Below are 20,582 nucleotides of genomic sequence, written 5' to 3' on the forward strand. Positions count from 1 at the left end.
GGAGCCTGGTTTTGATCAAATCGATTCTGTCCTCACTGCCTACGTATTTCTTGTCTATGTTCAAGATTCCAATTTCAATCCTTAAGGCTCTAAACTCGATCATGTCTAATTTTTTATGGGGAGGGGGAGGGGGAAATGGCTCAAAGAAGATTCACTGGGTTAAATGGGATGATGTATGTAACCTAAGAACGAGGGTGGTCTGGGAGTCGGAACCTGACTAGTATGAATAGAGCATTGCTAGGGAAATGGTGTTGGAGATTTTGCAAATGAGAGACACTCTGTTTGGAGGAATTTTATATGTAGCAAATACAACATTGATTCTTCAAGGTTACTGTTTGATAGCAAGGTTCCTCCTCAATCTTCTTGGCTTTAGAGATCAGTGGTTAACAATCATTACAAACAAGACTCCTTCGGCTCTAAGTTTCGAAGTTTGTGTAGTTAACAATGGTAACTTGGTGACTTCATCTCTCCTATTTTTTGTCTAAAGATTCCAGTGATTTACTTGGAAAGGCAGTGGGATGGTGTTTTTTCAGTCAGTTCTGTATTAAAGTTGTGCTTCAGGGTCAGATGATGTTTGCTCTGGAATAACATTATTTGAGAGGTTTGGTACCCCTAGAGTTGAATCTTTAATGTGGCAGGTTGTGCTTGGCAAGCTAGCTGTTAAATCCGAACTGATTAAAAGAGGGGTTCAAGGTATCGAGGATGATTTATGCCCTCTTTGTAATTGGTTGAGGAAACTTCCACGCACTTATTCTTTACATGTTCGGTTGCATGGGCTTTGTGGTACAAGTTTTATAATTTTTGGAGATTTAGTTATGTGTTTCCTGTTGATGCAAAAACCTTCTTACTGCTTGGGATGAGTTGAAATCAAATTCTTCTATTTGGGACTTTCATTCCTGGGTCTATCATTTGGACCATTTGGAAGGCCAGAAATTTTTATTGTCTTTGAAGGGGGAAAGCTTGATCAGTTAGAGTTATTTTTCTTATCACGAGGTTAGGCTGGCTTCTTGGTTTCTAGCTAAGCACAAGGACGTTTCTATTCATAGGATTCCTGATTATGGATCCTTCATTAGCAGATTCCTACTCGCCCTACAGCTCTATGAAGTCTTCCTCATTCCTTGGGACCTCCCCTTCTGGTTTTTTTAAATTGAATGTGGACGCAGCCGTTAGTAGTGACTGGAAGAAATCGGGTATAGGAGGTATTTGGAGGGATCATTCAGGTTCAGTCCTAGGTTCTTTTCAAGAGTCGGCTGGTCCGGACCTCCGACTATGATCGACTTAAAGCTATTCAGAGGGGTATTTCATTATATGCTTCTGCTCAAGGGAGGGTCAAAGATAGGTGATGTTGAGAGTGATAGCAGGGTTGCAGTAGACTAGATCAACAATGTCAATTCATGCCCAATTGTGTATGCTTTCGTTGTTAGTGATATAGTTGACAATCTTAGATCGTTGGGGGGTTATAAATTGGGTCTTAGATCTTTGGGGGGTTATAAATTGGGTTGCTAGGTCAGCTAATATGGACGCCGATGCTTAGCAAAGGCTGGATAGGCTAATTTTTATGTTGTTTGCTGTTTCAGTTTAGCATTTGATTCCTGTTCGGTGGGATTTATAGACTGTTGTAAGGGTTATTTCGAAGAGATTTATCGAGGTTGTAATCTTATTTTTCTTTTATGAAATCTAAGGCGCTTTTCCTCCTTCCAATGATTAAGGAGCTTCTTTTCAAGATCCATTAATCAAGAAGGAGGTTTTTAATAAGGCCTTCTAATCTTATAAAAAAAAGAGTAAGGCTTGCATCTTGGTTCTTAGCTAAGTTTGTTGACTCGGTTGTTTCTATGGATTCTCTTATCAGTTACCCTTCCCTTTTTTTAGGCTCTTTTATGGAAGCTACTGGTCCGGGTCCGCCTATTTTGATGGAGTTAAAGGGTTTAGAAGGGATTACATTTCTTTGATGCAGTGAGACGAGGAATTAAGGGTCGGTTTATTATAAAAACAGACTGTAAATTGGTAGTGGAGTGGGTTAAGAATGGAACTGTGTCCCCATCTTTTTGTCTGTATTGTCAGGGATATAGCAGTTAAGCTTAAAGAAGTGGAGGGTATTAGATGGGTTGCAAGGACAACCATATTGAGGCTGATGGGTTGGCTAAGTCTGCTATTGGTTAATTACAGTGTGTTTAGGGGTATTTTTTTTGGGTTTTTACGTTTGTTTGCAAAGGTCTTTTATTGATGTTGTAATCTTATGCATCTTATTAATGAAGTATAAGGCACTCTTTTCCTCCTTCCTCTGATAAAGGAACTCATTTGAGTTCCTCAATCATGAAGGGGGTTTTAGTGAGGCCTTCAAGTCCTATAAAAAAAAAACTAATAGGATTGGATGACTTCCTTCGCTTATTGTGCCTCCTTGAGTGGTTTTCAACTCTACTTGAATCGGTCTCATCACCCATATTTTGTTGGTAGATACTTGGTTCTTTGAAGGGAGTGTAAAGCCTAAGTAGGATTTTTAAGTGCGGGTAACTGGACTTGAAATGAAGAGTTGGACTAGCTTTGATACCATGTCAAAACTAGTGTTTTTCACTCTATATGATCGTACTGTTTGTAGAAAAATACAAGATTTAAATATACACACTGCTGCGTTATCTTAGGAAACTGCTACGCTAGGTAAGTAATTGATTCTAGGAGTAATTCTTAATCCATTAAAATTAGAGATCCTAACTAGTAGAATATTTACAAAGATCCTACATAATATTCCTAAATTAGGAAGCTAGTCTATGACATTTATAATAAATTAGTGTTGAAACCGTGACAAGTTACTGTTTGTACAATAAAATAGATTAAGGTAACTCGATTGCCTGTGTCTAAATACATTTTGTTTTAAAAGATCCTCTAATTTGTTTGGAGCAAGTGAAAACTTCTATAGTGTCAACACTGTACTTCTGTACTTCTCAATCTAGGAAATTCCGTCAGCATTTATATCGATTGGCTTTTAGGTGAAAAGATATCTAATTTAGTTGTGGACCATTAATTACTAAGCTAATTAGCCTAATTTATGAAATTATCAGTTGATTGTTTACATTATGAATAGAGTGCTTCGTTAATGGTAGGGACGTGGAAGATAATCGGGAGGAGGTTTGGTGTTACATGTCTCAACATGATCAAACATTTTTATCTTCCTTCGATTTATGGGTTCCATCTTTTTGATCCTTCACTTTTGGTTTTATTTGTCCCTGTAATTGTAGTATACCACATTGTTCCAAAGAGGGGAATTGCGTCCTATCCCTTCGTCTATTCAAGGGACAGGATCCGTTCTCTCTTCTGTGTCTCTAGAAAACTCACTTTCTGACACGTGCCAATCTCCTCCAAGGCCCTTGCCTTATGATGCTGACACTAGATTTCCACTTGCAACGTGATGGTCTTGTTTCAAGACATGAGAAGGGTTCAAGTCATTCAAACGAAGATCAGAGCCTTTAAGAGCTCAAAATAGATTCGGGATCTTTGTGTACGGGGCAAATGGAATGCCTTTGAACAAGGCTCGAAAGAGAAGCTTTCTAAATCCTCACAGAAATTCTCATCAGCAAAGGCCTTGGAATTGGGTCATATTCATCTGCTGAAGAAGAGGAGGAAGTCTGTCCAACTTATCTTGAAGGTAAATCTTTTTCTCAAATTGATTGGTGCTTTATTATAGCCACTGTATTATGAAGTGATACTTTGTTAGAACTTGCTCAATAGGCTAAGATTTGCTAGAACTCTGAAGGAGGGTTGGATTCAAATGCTAAATTTCTGCTATTTCTTGACTCTCTTTTGGATGCTTGTGCTGTTAATTGGATTCAGATTCTAATGAGTTGACAATTGAACAACCTTGATTAAGGGAACTTACAATTAGTTTAATTTTAATGATAAAATAAGTCCTCCATTTGTATAGGTGTCATTTAAGCCTCTTGTCTTCTGTTAGAGTCAATTTAGCGCTCCATCTAGTTTTTTTTCAATGTCAAAATGACCCAATTTGTTTCTCATAGTTCCAATAGTACCACCATTTCACCATCGATACTAGATTCCCTATCCCCACTATGTCATCCCTTCTCATCACTGTCATTATCCAAAAATCATGACCACCCCTTTCCATTTTCATATTGTTCCTTTGATATACCTTTGCTAGCAAGAAACTATATATCAAACTCTATTCTTAATAATTTGAGCATTCAACAACAAACATTGATCATAAAATTGTGCATATTAAAAAAAAAGAGTGCATGTTTTGTACACAAACTAGACTTCGCTTTAGAGTTTATTATATATATATATGTTACAAAACTCACATATGCATATTGCACTTTACTCAAGGTAGCACTTTTCTCACACATCATCTGAGGCAACATAAGGGTTTAAGGCCAAGACTCAAGAGTGCACCTTGCACTCTTGACAATATAGCAAGAATTGAATCCATTTGCTTTCTTCACGAGTTTTTCTGAAAAATCAAACAATTGTAAGGAAAGAAAAAACTATACAATTTTAAGCATTTGAAATTTGGAGCTTAACCCCCCAATAAACCCAAATTCACATAACCCTTCCTATTAAAATCCCTATTCATCTTAATAACCTCCATAAACCCATGCATCCCTATTTCCATGATTTCTTTTTCTTTTTTTAATTTTTTAATCAAATCAAAACCGACTCTAATTGCAATCGCTTACCCATTAACTTGTTAAACCTTGAACCATTCGTCCATAAAAAACTCGCTTCTCTACTTAACAGAAAAAATATTATATGGAGGGCTTAATTGGCTCTAATGAAAGTAGAGGCTTAAATGATTTTTTTTCGTCTGTAGGTGGGGGTGCTTATTCTAACTATGCATTGTTTTTGCTACATCATTATCTTAAAACAAGAATTTCTATAAAAAAATGTACTACTAATCATATTAGATTGGGCTTTTAATGGCTACATTAGCTTCCTTTCAATCTTATCAATGTCACCTATGGTGCAGAATATACCAGAGAATCGCAAGATAATAACAAAATGTTCCCACCATTTTAATCTCGGTTGCATTTATGAATGGATGGGAGAGTGAAAACTGTCCGGTCTGTGGCAAGGTAACTTTTTTCTTGCACTAATTTGCCTTTTCATTTCCTTTGTTACATATAATCGATCAACTGCATTGTGGTTGCATTTTATTCGGCTTGATTAGCTGTTTCTTATTTCTAGACTTGCAATTTACTAGTATGCTCAAGTTTAGAGGCTTTTTTGGTTGCCTTTGATATTCTTTTCAATGTTGATATGGTAAAACTGCATGTGCTTTTTATTTCTTCGTTTACTTCTACACATTAATGGTTGTACTTTGGTATATATACTTTTAAATTATTATGTAAATTGTGTTATTCATATTTTGTAAATATAAACAAAAAAATAGGTCTGGTTAGTTTGATCTATTATCTAGCGACTTTGAAAAGCAATAACTGACTGAACTAGATGAACAAATTGTTTTCCCTAACCAATTAATACGGGAACTGAATAAACTGAACTGAATTATCTAATTTAACTTGTTAAAACTGATTAATGCTTCCCCTATTCCCGCTCATCCTCTTTGTTCAGAACTCTGATGGTTGGTTTTATATAAATGTAGATCGGAGTCGTGTAAATATCTGCTGTTAATATTGTATTTACTGTTGATTATTAGTTTCGATGGTCTCATCTAAGTATCGATAGGCTTATCTTATTTACATTTTTTTTAAATAGTAGGGTGATGAATGTAGTATTTGTTCATAATCTTTCTTAACCATTGACAATGCATACACACCCTGCAAACGTAGCTGCTCGAACCCAGGATCTTAAGGGAGAACAACACTTCTGTTAACCACTAAGACCACTCAATGGGTTCGACAAATGGGTTCAACGGTTATAATACATTTTAGGCTCAAAAAATGATGTTGCTTGGTGAGCTCCGTGGTTTAGGTTACATTCTATGATGTAGATTTCTAGCAGTAGAAAGATCCTGTTGTATCAAAAACTGAATGGGGGATATTGTTTATCACTTGCCGGATGTTGAGTATATGGGTAAATTAGAGGTATTCAGAGATTATCCAACTTTGAACCTATCGAGTGACTTTAGTGGTAAAAGATAGTGTTATTCTACCAGAGGTATGGGTTCGAGCACTACGTTTGCAGGGTGTGTTTGTGTGTTGTCAATGGCTTAGAAAGATTCTGAACAAATATTACCTTATAATAATCTTAGATTCTTAAAAAAAGATCAAACTTTGAATTAAGGTCGTATGCATGATAAGCCATGCAGCAAAATTGCCATCTTGCTTGATGATGTTTATGGTTCACTTTTATTTTCCATTTGGGAACTTACCAGCTCCTGGCTTAATTTGATCTAATGATGACAAAGTAGTGCTTTGAGCTCTATACAAAAATGAGAATAGTTTGTCTATTCATTGTTGTAACCTAAATCTCTCATCTAAATTTATCCATCTATTTTGTTTGCATTTCCAGGTTATGGTGTTCGATGAAACGGCTTAATCTTTATTCGGAAGGTTTTTTTGTTGATGAAAACCAGCAGAACAGAGAATCCAAAAATAAAAAGAAAGACATCTAATCTGCTTTGTGAATAGTGCAGGGATAAAGCATTTGAGAAGGGGAAAAGAGGGGTAGGTTATCATTGGTATGATTGTTGGAAATCACACTAAAGCTGTATTGACAATAGTTTATATATATATATATATATCAATGGGAAGAAGTGTGGATTTAAGTAAGCTGTTATTTATCCCTATATATTTATATGTGCATGATCGAAGACATTATATCCTTTTGTTATACCAAACAATGCCTTTTTCCAAGGATGGACGCTACTATAATTTCAGGACTTATGAAATCAAATTATCAATAAAAATATACAGAATATTTAAATATAAAAAAAAATTTGAAAATTTTAAGGGTGACTGCTCCTTTGGACATCCCTGCCCTTTCCAATCATGTAGGAATCTGCCGTCACCATCCAGAACAACTTTCTGCAGGAGATTCTATGAAAAGGACTTTCGACCATAACTTGCTATACAGCCAGATACGCCTATTATGCCACGCACCGAAAAATGGATTCAAAGTCTCTAGGAAGTCGGACGGGTTGGTAGTGTCCTGATTAATAATAACATAAGAGGATGCAATTGAGTAATTACCCAATTTGGGATGCATGTGGATTAAATCGCAACATTGGTTCCTCACCACAAACCTTAAAAGATTCATAGGGCCTTCAGTAATTAACATTATTTTTTATTTAATATATGAGTTTGAATCATTTACATAATGTAGAATTAAAAAGTAGATCCAACACCATCATAGAAAATCCTTGCAGTTCATCGTTGGGGATGGAAATCTTATCCAGACCAGATGAATTCCGACCCGACATGGTCGCGCTGTTTTTTAGAACCAAGGTTAAATTAATCTCCTTGTACAGTACTAAAACTAACTATTGCCAAAGTCTATTTTATAAATTTGAACCAAAAACTCCAAACAATAAAAAGTTGATGCTGCAGTTTGCAAAGGGAAGAACGGCTAAATTCATTAAAAAGAAAAAAAAATGGAAGTTCAGCAGTGACTTCAGGTGATAACATTGTAGTCAGTGAAAAAAATCACATAAAACTAGGACAGTCCCTTGGAGAGACCGAGACGAACTTCCATGCTATGGTGCAAGTCCAGTGGCCGTACAGTCTCCAACTCTCGAGGATCTGCAACCAACCATCACTAATTTTAAACATCTGCTAACCCACAAAAATATGTACAACAAAAAGTCACAAGAAAAAGGGAGTATTTTGTAATTTAGCATGTATTGTGATACCATTCAGATAATCCTCAAAACCAAAATCATCTAAAGTTCCCGTCAAAGCTTCCAACCCTAGCATTGAAGATGGGAGCAATGGCCGCTGGAACCTGCAAAGTTTTCAAAAGAATATACATAAAAGACAATGAGCAGTGAATTCTGATTCTGATATTGCCACTAAAGACACCATACACCATATACATCTTGGTGTAATCTTAGTTTCACTCTACAGGGAATTGGGGTTTTCTACTGTCTAGTCAAAATCCATAGCCTCTCTAAAACAAGTAAGAAAAAAATTTAATTACTATTTAGATCTATGTTCCCAACATAAAGAAACCAATACATGATACTGCAAATGCGTCAAGCCTATACAAAATGGTTCATTAATGTGTCAAAATCAAAAGTTTTATAAATACACACCTTAAACATGATTATAACATGAAAAAAAACATAAACACAGTAAAATAATACACATGTACACCTGCATCAGCAGAGTTTGATATTTCTTCCCATGTCAAATAGAAACAGAGAAACTAAAAAAAAAGGTGCAGAAATCTTCTAGAATAAAAACCATAATACTAGTTCAATCCATTCTTAATTTGGATATGACACGAAGATGTGCTTCTTACACATAAGTACTCTCTTCTTCATCATTTGGTTCATTTGTTATATTATTGTCATGGTCTATTCATTTGTACCCAAAAAGTACCAACACGTACCTTTTAAGTGCTTAAGAGTTTGCAAGAAATCCTTGAAATAGAGAGTAAAGGAGTGCGAGACCCTAGTGAGACTAGAAATTGCGAAGAAATCTTAGAGGATACAAATTACTAACTATGCCTAGAAAAGATAGTATTTCTAAAAGTCATACATTGAATAAAAGGTAAATTGTTAAAGAAAAGATCAAGTTTATCGATTGAGCATTATGACAAGGAAAGCCACGAAACGAGAATAAAGGGTTCTAAAGAAAGGGTAGAAACTCTATAATAATATAGATTGTTAGTTTCTAATTTCCCTAATCTTTTGCTTAATGCATTTGCCATATACACGTTGTTTATATTCTTCATCAGTACTTAATTTCTAAATCTTTTTCACTTGGATGGCAATTTCACTTTATATTTTTCAAGAAACTCTATAAATATAATATAGATTGTTTGTTTCCCATCGCTATTTGTATTAATGTCATGTTTTATTTTCGAGGGTTAGAGTGTTATGTCTATCCTGTGTTATTCAGGGTCAGAATGTTAGGTGTATCTTATGTAATCCTGGTTTATTAATATACTGAGGTGCTCTTTTCCTCCCTCAATTTGCCATCCTGAGTCAACTATGAGGGAGGTTCCTAACGAGACCTCCTATTCCTATAAAAAAAAGAACCATTAAACCCCTTTTAGTTTTCTTCAACGGTTTGAGCTAAAAATAATTATTCAAGTTCTTTCTTCTTATCCACTTCCAACTTTAATCTCCACGTTTATGCCATTAAAGAACCGGCAGGGTAAAAGCGCTGATAATTATCCATCACGGAAGACAAAAATCTAATTATGTAGACAAGCCTAAACCAAATTTGTTAAGCATCAGCAGCTCAAAATTTGAGTTAAAAGGTGCAGAAATTCCTTATGAAGACACAAAAAATTGAGGTCATACCGTGAGAGGATTTGCCTATCGATATCCATTTTAAGTGGGAATGCTGTTCCATAAAGATTGGCCAGGCCTTTCCTCTTCATCACCTCCTCCGTTTCCTTTGCCTAAAATAAAATCAAATAGTATTCCAATCATAATACTACACTCAAACCCTAATTAAAAAAATCTTCAAAACAAAAACCCATAGATACTACGATTTTTAATTTCATAAGAACTACACATCATCTCTTTTCATTTTTTCAATAATAAATACCCTAACCTACTACTTTTTTAAACATATGTAATAAAGTATTGGTGGAGACAAAAGATTGGAGAGGGGGACGGATTACAGATTCAAAAGATTTGAAAAGAATACATAATCAAAAGAATAATATACACTAAATTCCCTTCTCTATGTGTTCCAGAGAAACAAAAAGGGGGACATATTACAGATTCATAAGCAGATTGGAGAGGGTGAGATCCGACGAGGTCGCTCTTAACGCCGTGGAGACCAAACCGGAGAGCGTCATTCTGGACTCCTCCAATTTCATGCTGAATCGTCTTTGGTGCCTCCATGTTTCTCTGTTGTGATGCTTTTTCTATGAGATTTTTGTAGACTCTGTTCCTTAGCGCAGCTCAGGGTTATTATCTTTGTAACCAAGAAAAGGCTACTAAAGGAGATGACACTCTCTGGGTATAAGATTGTCGTATTTAATAGTGCAACCCAATCCGATCCAATTCAAGTCCGAGTCTTTACTTTCGAGAGAAGCCAACTACTTTAATCTAATACTAACTTTTTTTAATAAAAAAACGACCTCATTAAAAAGCTCTTGTCCAAATATATATTATGAAGGTAAATATATCCTAAACTTTTGGATACCTACGAGACAAGGTGACTTCTAGAGTCACTGGATGGACCAAACGTTTACTCACCTATTGTGGTAGGGAAGTATTCCTTAATCGGTCGCTCCAGCCTTCCTCAATATGCTATGACTTGTCATCTGGCTCGTGAACAATTACTTAATGATATTACTTTGTAGACACATGTTTTTGTCCGGGTCTACAAAAATATTATTTATTATTATATTTTTATTATTATTATTATATTATTTTAATTATTAATAATTAAATTACATATTACATTTTGCAGGCTTAATCCCAGCCCTGTTACAAGCCCACCATGAGGCTAACCCAACAGACTTGAAGCCCAATCTCAGAGCCCGATTACAACATCCAACCCAAGACTCAACAGACTCGAACCAACCCAACTCAACCCGACCCGAAGCCACTAACAGACCCAAATGGCATGATTCAAGCCCGACCCAGGATCCTACCTGGCCCCTAGGGTTTCTGAAACCTAACCCTAGGGATATCATGCTTCTGTCGCCGCTTGCTTCTTTGTTGTTGTTGCTGCCTGTACCCACAGTGACCAATATCATCAACAACAATAAGAAAACACAAGCATAAATCATATCAAACCCCACTAAAATATCCAAGACCACTCCCATCAGACAACTCACAGAAATCACACATGCATCAAAGATAAAAAGAAGAAAGAGAAGACAGAGGGGATTGATTCAGGGGCTTTGGAGAAAATAAAAAACCAGAGAGATATCAAGGGAAGAACCAGTCGGTGAGGGGGGTTTTGAGAGAGAAAATACAGAAACATTCGGGTGAAAAGTAAAAACAGAGGGAATGGGAAACCCATTCGAAGAAAAGGATAACCGAAAAGATCAATAACCTACCTTCTATTTGAACCAAACACCAAACAAAATAAAGAGAGAAATAGATAAAGATGGTTCTTACCTCTGCTCGAAGCTGTGGGAGTCCGAAGGTCGTCGAGTTCCACTTTGTTTTTCGAAAAGTAATCGTTAGATCTAGGGTTGATGTTGGGGATTTAGGTTAAAGTAAGTTGGGTTTTGGGTGGAGGGGGAGGAGAGGATCATTTTAGGGTGTTTGTACCCTCCGACCACTGTGGGCTCTGTCGTGAATCGTCGCGGCTGCCGCCGATGGATGGCGGTTTCTTTCCCCGATAAGGGAAAAGTTGAGAGAGTTATCAACTCTCTCTCTTCTGTTTTTTTAAGTGTGAGGCAAATGAGGGAAAAAAAGTCGGTTTTGGGTTTATATGCCCTAATTAAAACAACGTCGTTTACAAAGGGGGGTCAACGTGTTTTTGAGAGCAGGGATAATAGCTGATTTGGTCCCCATTCTTTGTAACCTTATTTTTCAGCCACTTAATGAAATCTATGCTATTTTTTTCGAGCCTCTAGTTTTATTTATTTTTATTTTAATCACTAGTTTATATATATGTATGTTTTATGATTGTCGAATTTGGATATGTGATTTATGTATTTTTCATTTTAGCCACTGTTCTAGTGTATTGTTTATTTTTGTTAATGTTTTAAATTTGGCCATGACATTTGTATATATATTTTATTTTAGTCATTTTTGTATTTAGGATTAATTATTGTTTAGTCCTCCATGTTTCTTGTTTATTTTATTTTAGTCTGTAAATGTTATTTATGGGTTATTTTGTTTCTGGTCCTTGTATTTTTTAAATAGATTATTGGGTCTATGCTTTGTTCATATTTGTTTATTTAGACCCTTAAGTTATATTTTTACTATTTTAGACCTTTAAGTTTCTATTTTTGCCATTTTAGTCCTTAAGTTTCTATTTTTATTATTTCAGTCCCTTAAGTTTCTTTTGTTTGCTATTTTGGTCCTTTTAAATAGAATATGATTTTTATTGTTTTCATTATTTAATTTGATATGTAATATTGCTTTGTTATGATTAATTCTTTTTACATATGTATTTGTTTTACGTATTTTGTAATTATATGTAAATGGGAAATTTTACTGTGAGGGAAATCTACGAAGACATCTCCCGACTACAAGGGAAGGTGTCTTTTCGAGGATTTTTCGCATAAATGTTGTTTTTATATTTGATAATTTTATTTGTTCCACGTTTATTTATTTCGAGTATTTTTCATCGCTTTTCATTTTCATTTTGTTTTATTTTATTGTACTTTATTTTATATTGATGAAATTTGTGAAATAAGGTTTTTGTGAGGGGAATCTATAGGAAAGTCTCCTAACTGCAAAGGAAGTGCTTTTCCCGAAGATTGTTCACACTTTTTAAATAAATTCGAATGAATAAAAATATTGTAATTTAAATATATTTTCGAGTTTGTAATTCCCAATATTCAACAATATATAATCATTTGGGTACCAAAATTTGGGCGTTGTGGGGGTGCTCACCCTTCCCCACACGTAACCAACTCCCGAACTCTTAGAAACGAATCTTTGGTAAAGCGCAAACTATTTTTTTAACGTTTAAGGTTTCCAACCTACCTAACTTAATGGTTGGTGGCGACTTTAAAATCAAACCGTTTTTCAAATTAATTCCAAATCACCAATTTTTTCAAAATAAATAGTCATAACAGGTTTTTAAAATAATATTAATTTTTTTGTAAAAATATAGTTATGACACCTTGGTAACTCTGCTGGGGACTTCGAGAATCAGACCATAAACGATTATACGTTGTTTTTATTTTTGGGAATTATAAACTTAAAGTGTATTTAATTTACGATCATTTTGTTTTTTGAATTTTAACATATCATGCATTATTCCATCTTTAACTAATTGATTTTTTTACTTTAGTGGTTTTCATATTTGAACAGATTTTGGAAATTGTGAGAGTGTTATTTTTTTCGTGTTTTTAAAGGTTTGTGAGTTTTCTCCTCACACACAACATACATTTGTAGACCATAAGCTCACTTACGAGCTTTGTCTCTTTTAAGTTGAGGTGAAAGCTTAGCCTACGTGAGATAAATTGTTTCTCCTCGTGGGGTTTAGCAAGTAACCTTTGGGGTTCATATACCTTATGTCTACGTGAGATAAATTGTTTCTCCACATGGACATAAGGAAATGTATCCTCTCGATTGAACTCGATCCGCACGAGCCTGTAATGGGCCAGGATTGAGGGTTTAACAGCCTAAGGAGGCACCAATATGGACAATTCGAGTACTCTTTTCTTAGAACCCAACACAGCATATAGTGAGCCCTAGTAACCCACCCCGATGAAATTCATGTCGAACCTCTGTCCATCGGTAGGTACCCGAATAAGTGTACACAAAGGAGAAACGACTCTAAACCTCTTCTCTTAACCTACATTATTTTATTTTCTTGATATTTGTTTGATATTTGACTTCTTTTATACTGACACCTTTTCTATGTTTGATTTTATTTATTTATTTATTTATTATTATTTAGTATTGCATGATCATCATAAATAAAAGAAAGGTGTTGATTAACCAAGTAATCATCATAGTAGAAGAGCGACCATTAAAATGGAAAAGAGTTTTCATAACAAGGAAGAACGTAATTCGGCGGTCTGATTCTGGCAGTTTGCGTGGGGATTACGTATTACAAACCATATTTGTCTATGGATCTCTCTTGCAAAGATGAAAACTCTTTTGGATGAATGGAACTCTTTCTAAAAATGATTACTTTTGGAAATCGATACCTTTTGCATTTGCATTCTGCACTGCATTTATTTAAACATTTTCACATTTTTTGCATCTGCATTTGCATATTCGCATTCTGTATGGCATTCACTGAAGAATTTTTGTACATGCATTAATCATGGAATCATGAGTTTATCTCGTTTAAGACTCTGTGGAAGTGCTTCTAACTGTGAACCTTCATTCACACAGTACTGAGAATGGAAGCCAAATTTTAGAACTTGAAGAAAGAGCTAGAAGAGAGTTTGCAAAATATGCAAGCAGAGTGGGAAGATAAAATGGAGCAGAGATAAAAGACCACCATGGATCGTATCTTACAACACCAAAAAGACCTAGTTGACCAAATAATAGAAAAATTGACTATGCTCAACCAAGAAAGAGGTAAAGAAAATATTCCATCGAACTATGGAAACCTCTGAATACGTGAAGGCACAAGCTAGTTCACAATAACTCATTTCCCCCCACAAGGTTCCAAGTCAACAAGTAGGCTTCTACGCCACTAAGACTAAGGCAACCGTGTTAAATTCTCAGGATAATCCTATTGATTACAACATGACAAATCCTGATAAGATGAGAAGAACCAATAATGAGATCCCGAAGAATTTGAAACAGTGGTGTCAAAAGACATTCCAGAGAATGAGAGGACATAGCTCTCACAATAAGAAAGATGCAAGAGAACTAGTTTTAGTTCCTGACTTGGTACTTCCCCCCAAATTCAAGATGTCCGACTTTGAAAAGTATAGTGGAACCAGTTGCCCCAATGAACATCTCATGATGCTTATCCGAAGTATGATTGGATCACCAACAATGATAAGATATTGATTCACTGCTTTCAAGACAGTCTGATTGGACTCGCTTCAAGGTGGTACAATCAACTGAGTCGTACTCAAATCCAAGCACAAGACTGATATGGCCCCGGATCGAACAACACTGTAGAATATGGAGATAAGGAGTGATGAGAGCTTCCGACAATATGTACAACAATGGAGGGATGGTGCATATCAAGTGCATCCACCAATGACCGAAAGAGAATTCATCACTCTATTCATCGACACATTGAAGTCTCCATATATCAATTATATGATAGTAGCTTCCACCAAGAGTTTCTCTGACATCGTCATATATGGAGAATTGATCGAAAGAGCAGTCAAGAATGGCTAGATAAGTGGTACTAGCAGTACTGACATTGAGGAAAGAGTTGAGATTAACATAGCGGGATCTTACTTAGCTAATATGGGAAACCAAACCTCATAAGGTGTTCCGTTGCATTAATCCAATTCCAATGACATATGAGGAATTGCTCCCAACGCTAGTTGAGATGAATCTTGTGACTCCAGTTCATTCCAAACCAAGAGAGGCCCCATATCCTGAAGACCATGATGTTAACGCCATATGCATCATATTGGGAGCTCGGGGCATACCACTGAGAATTGTAGGACATTGAAGCACAAGGTCTAAGATATTATCGATTTAGGGGCATTGACGTTCAATTCGTGATTGGGTATTCTGATCGAAATTTGGCTGGGGCATCCATGAGTTTTGTTGCATTCTCATACATGTTATCTTGTTTGAACTTGTTTTTCTATCTATGAATTAAATGTTTGTAAGTCACTTGACGTTCGAACATTTTCAATAAAATGCTTCATTCTTAGGAAATGAACATTGAGCAAATTTCAATCTTGAAATTCCTTGAATATCCTTATAACTAAAAGCTTTTAATAATTGAGGTTGTAAATCTTTGACAAATGACAAGATTGAACCCTAGAAAAATAAGGACCCCTTGATCCTAATCCAAAGTTACACCAAAATGCATACCCTTCTCTTGAAGGGACTGAGCTAACCATCTTCTCGCATGTACAATAAATCAAAGGTTTGGCATTTAGGTATGTGTTAGGAGCAGACAAAATGGAGTACCTAGCATATGAGCTTGCAAAACTAATTGGTTTCTGCTTTTGTTGACGACGTTCTATGATGATCATGATCTTCTTAGATGGAATGGTCAAGTAGATGAATCTAGTTTAGGTTAGTTGCTTGGAAATTGAACTTTAACGATAAGATTTTATGACCTTAAGAAATGGAATTCATATACCCATAATATATATATATATATATACAATAAAACCGAGCTATTCCGCTAAAGTAATTGGTTATAGAGTAAACTTGAAAGCCCTGATTTTATGAATATATTATATTCAAACCATGACATTGATCAGGCACTTGGCAATTTGGTGTTTACTACACGGTGGTTGTCAAGTTGAAGACTTTGTGACGACATGAATCCTTCAGCTAGCTAAACAAAGGCATTTATAAGATATATGTACAATAAAGCTGAATTCAGCTAGCCAACAATGGCAAATTAAAATCAAATTTACTAAATAAAGAGTTTTGGTGAATATGGACTAAGCTAGTTGAGGAACACCTGTTATAGTCGACCTTACATGAGCACTCAGAAATCTCACTTTTAGACCGATATTTATGCACTACATTGACTAGAGGAGTCTACGAGGCTTGAACAAATGAAAGATTTCAGAGAACTGAAACAAAATTGTTCTAAAGAGTCTAGCAGTTGACTATGCTAGTTGTGGCATTTTGTCCGCCTCCGATCAAAATGCCAACCAAGAAAGAGGGGCATGCCACGACCTTCACGATGACCGAATCAATGAGATAAACATTAGAATTTAGGTAGCCTACCTCAAAACCAACCTGTCAATCTTGATATTTTTCAAAGATTTATAACCATCAAAGATTAAAAAGAACAATTGATTCTTTTTATATTCAATGAATTTATGTTTTATGATTTGTTTCAATTGTGAAACCTAGAAAGAGGAAATATTTTTCAAAATTCCTTTTGATATTTTTCAAAATTTTGAAAATCCAAAGGAAGAAAAACATTTTCAAACAAGATAAGTTCTCTGGAAGTATCTTGGAATTCAATGAAGATCCCTCCGAAGCTCAAGATCGAAGTTGGGGCAAAGTGAAGCTAAATTTTGGGGCAAAATTTGAGGGGGAAAGGAAAATAAATTGTCTCAGGTCGAGGTTTGCAAGAGTACACCCTGGTGGAAATGAAGACAAACTGAATCAATGATAGTGTGAAGATTTCTCTTGCAAGCATTCTCCTTACAGATTGTGAAAAACATACATACATACACATGCATATATTACCCATGAAATTTGCACCTTTGCATTCATCATCATGTGAAATAAAGACTTTGAGTTTCCCTCTCTTAAGGAAAAATTCAATAAAACAAAATAAATTTCATCTTGGCATCCATCATAACATCCAAGATAAGCAGTCATAAAATGCATCATTTTGATATTCAAGAAATAAAAGCTTGGAAATAACCAGATGTCTTTAACCTAAAAGAACAATGCCATCCACATATTTGACTTCCTAAAGTCAACAATCAGATCTTCTGAAGATGTTTCCTCAACATGCAGGAATCAATAGATAGACTATGAGCTCTTGAGATTATCTTCTTAAAAACAAAGTATCGTCTCGTTAGAGACAATTCTCTTAAAAACAAATTTTATCTCGCTTGAGACAACTTTCTCTTAAAAATAAATTTCGTCTCGCTTGAGACATTTTTCCATAAATTTTGAAAAATTTAAAACAAATTTTGTCTCACTTGAGACAATTTCTCTCAAAACAAATTTCGTCTCCTTGAGACTTTTTTTTCTCTGAGATACAAATTTAAATTTTTTCATCTGAAACAAAGTTAATATCACTGGAGATTTTCAAAACTGATTCGTCTCGTTTGAGACAGTTTCTCTTTAAAACACAAATTCTGAAGTTGTTTCACTGAAAACAAAGAATATCATCTTTGGGTCTATTTTTCTAAAAAAATTGTCTCCCTTGATACAGTTTCTCATGAAATACCAACCTTTGAGATTGTTTCCCTTGAAACAAATTTTGTCTCACTATAGACTGTTTTCTTAAATACAAAGTTTTGTATATCTTGAGACAATTTCTTTTTGAGAAAAAAATCTTTGAGTTTATTTCTTTGGAAACAAAATTTGGTCTCTTTCGAGACAGTTTCTCTTGAAACAAAAATCTTTGAGTATTTTTCCTTAAAACAAAATCATTTTTGCGTTGTTTCCCTCGAAACATTATAACTAAAGATGGCCAGCCGTCCTTATCTCGTAGGAACAGTGTCATCCTGTAATGCCCCAAATATCGATTTAAGGACTATATTGAAATAACTCAAAAATATGAGGATTGATTCTTTTAAATAATAAATTATAAGAAGGATTTGGATTAATAATGTAGACTAAATTGTGAAAATGGAGTATTAAGAGGGCATTTTAGTATTTTAAATGAAAAGAAATTAAAATGCCCTTTAGATGGTATTAAAGAAAGGGGAACAGAGGGGTTAGGTTACAAAAGTCTTCTTTCTGTCTTTCTTCATCTTTCCCTGTAACCAAGCTCCTCCATAGCTCAAAGGTACGTTTTCAAGTTAATGATTTTTCCTTCAATTTTTGTTTGTATTGAATCCTTGTATATGATGGAAGCTTAAGGAAGGTTTAGGAGATTAAAACTAAGCTATGAATGAGATATTGAAATTAAAGAAAATAGGTTTTTGAGTGATAAGTTGAAATAGGAGGGTTTATGGATGTTTATTGGTAAAATTGACTTGTCAATGAGGTAAATGAAAGATTAGAAGCCTAAAATGATTTTAAAAACAAGTTGGAAATTTTTGTATGTTTCTAAGAATCAAATGCATTTGAGAGATACTAGATGTTGTAAGTATCTAAATGAAGGAAAGTTAGTAGGGTTAAGTAGAAAAGTGATACATAGCATTGTTAGGGGAAAATGAGAGGAAAATTGGCCAAAGTTGAGTAAATTTCAGGTTGAAAATTGGAAAATCTGGACAGGGGTATCGGTACTGATAGAACAATACCGATACTATAAGAAAAAATTGGGTTGATTTATACGAGAAATATCGATACTAATTCAATCTATATCGGTATTGATAAGGTATTATCGATACCATGGTAAGGTATCGATACCAGGTAACATCGAACCTAATTTTACTATCGATACCAGGGGGTATCGGTACCATAACATAGTAATATCGATACCATGGTGAGGGTATCGATACCAAGCCACATCGAAGCTAATTTTGGTATCGATACCGAAAGGGGGTATCGATACCAAGCCATATCGAAGCTAATTTTGGTATCGATACCGAAAGGGGGTATCGATACCAAGCCATATCGAAGCTAATTTTGGTATCGATACCGGAAGGGGGTATCGGTACCATAGTAGAGTAGTATCGATATCATGGTAGAGGCATCGATACTGAAGTGCCAGAAATTTTAAGTTGGGCTGATATTATTGTAAAAAGGTTAATAGTAAGTATTTTGATTAATGTTTAAGTTATAATTGTTAGGAAATACACTAACAATTGATATTATGCATGTAATTAATGAACGTGGGATAGATCAAAATCAAGCTCCCGAGTCGAGTAAAGCGAAAGGTAAGGGCCAAGTTCCAGAGTAATTATCTCCCATTTTGGTTATCTAAGCAAGGCAAGAAAGGTGAGTGCATTTAATCGTGTTACTATATGTTGCGCTAATTATATATGTATGATTGTTTAACAGGTATGTGGTGATTACCCAATAGGCACTAAAATGTGCATTTCACGAAATTCATCATATGTGGATGAATAACTGTTTCGGCACTATATGTGCATTTCACGGAATTCATCCTAGGTGGATGAATAATCGTTTTGGCACTTAGTGTGCATTTCACAGAATTCATCCTAGGTTGATGAATAACCGTTTCAGCACTAAGTATGCATTTCACGGAATTTAGCCTATGTGGATGAATAACCATTTCGATACTAAGTGTGCATTTCATGGAATTCATCCTATGAGGATGAATAACCATTTCGGAACTATATGTGCCAAGCACGGAATTCATAATTTGTTTATGAACGACGTGTGTGCACTACGGGTGAATTATAAAGAAATAATAATTAATGAAAATAACGAATTGGTAATCGATCAATAGGATAATGATATATTTATGAATTTTGTTATACGATTTGTATTTGCCTAACTAAGTAATACTTAACATGTGTTTATTTCAAGCGTAGGTTGAGTATAGCTGAGTAAAGAGATCATTTGACCTCCAGACAGAATCGACTCATTAGTAACCGTATGACATATCTGTCTATTTTTGTTACATTTTAGTTGGCCTGTAATAGGGTTTAGTAAAACACTCTGAACATTATTCAGATTAAACCGTTTTAAAATGATGAGATATTTGAACATCTCTTTTTGTTCGTCTATTTAAGTTAATGATTGTTTTCTTTTTTAATAAATAAAATGTTTTTTTAAAGTTAAACAAAAATTTTACGGGATTGCGAATTAGGAACAGTCACATTAGTGATGTGACATTGATACCTCGTATAAGTATATGTATACAGGAGATGGGTGTTACATTTATTGGTATCAGAACTACAGGTTTAGCCGATTCTCGACAGAAAATGAGTGTAGTTTGATATAAAAATAGTTTACATGCCACTAAGATGTCAATGTTACTGATAGGGTATAGAATGAATATGAAAGATATCTCTCCTCATTAACTTAAGTATGATTCTTATGAATGATGTGATAGATGTCGGATTCTACTAATTCA

The 20,582-nt window shown here is 34.9% G+C and overlaps 1 protein-coding gene and 1 long non-coding RNA gene across 2 annotated transcripts; one reads left to right on the forward strand and one right to left on the reverse strand.

Annotated features, from left to right (window-relative positions):
• Nucleotides 1–1,906: 1,906 nt before the first annotated feature.
• On the forward strand, nucleotides 1,907–6,718 carry LOC120159008. The gene is made up of 3 exons (XR_005519306.1): nucleotides 1,907–3,640; nucleotides 4,976–5,081; nucleotides 6,481–6,718. It is a non-coding gene; the product is annotated as an uncharacterized LOC120159008 (long non-coding RNA).
• A 799-nt stretch (nucleotides 6,719–7,517) lies between these two features.
• LOC120158962 (cyclin-B1-2-like) lies at nucleotides 7,518–10,082 on the reverse strand. The gene is made up of 4 exons (XM_039169673.1): nucleotides 9,866–10,082; nucleotides 9,440–9,540; nucleotides 7,820–7,911; nucleotides 7,518–7,709 (listed from the first exon to the last, which is right to left on the reverse strand). The coding sequence occupies exons 1-4, from the start codon at nucleotides 9,989–9,991 to the stop codon at nucleotides 7,624–7,626; spliced, it is 405 nt and encodes a 134-aa protein (XP_039025604.1). The 5' UTR covers nucleotides 9,992–10,082; the 3' UTR covers nucleotides 7,518–7,623.
• Between the last annotated feature and the right edge of the window lie 10,500 nt (nucleotides 10,083–20,582).

The sequence above is a fragment of the Hibiscus syriacus genome, unplaced genomic scaffold (genome assembly GCF_006381635.1).
Source record: "Hibiscus syriacus cultivar Baekdansim isolate YM2019G1 unplaced genomic scaffold, ASM638163v2 tig00111338_pilon, whole genome shotgun sequence".
Classification (NCBI taxonomy): domain Eukaryota; kingdom Viridiplantae; phylum Streptophyta; class Magnoliopsida; order Malvales; family Malvaceae; genus Hibiscus; species Hibiscus syriacus.

Excerpts from the sequence above, each read along its gene's own strand:
- LOC120158962 (XM_039169673.1), bottom strand. The coding sequence starts at position 9,991 with ATGGAGGCACCAAAGACGATTCAGCATGAAATTGGAGGAGTCCAGAAT. Across the intron at positions 9,541-9,865 it reads TCCAATCTGCTTATGAATCT|GCAAAGGAAACGGAGGAGGT; the intron begins GTAATATGTCCC and ends ATTTTATTTTAG. Across the intron at positions 7,710-7,819 it reads TTTTGAGGATTATCTGAATG|ATCCTCGAGAGTTGGAGACT; the intron begins GTATCACAATAC and ends GGTTGGTTGCAG.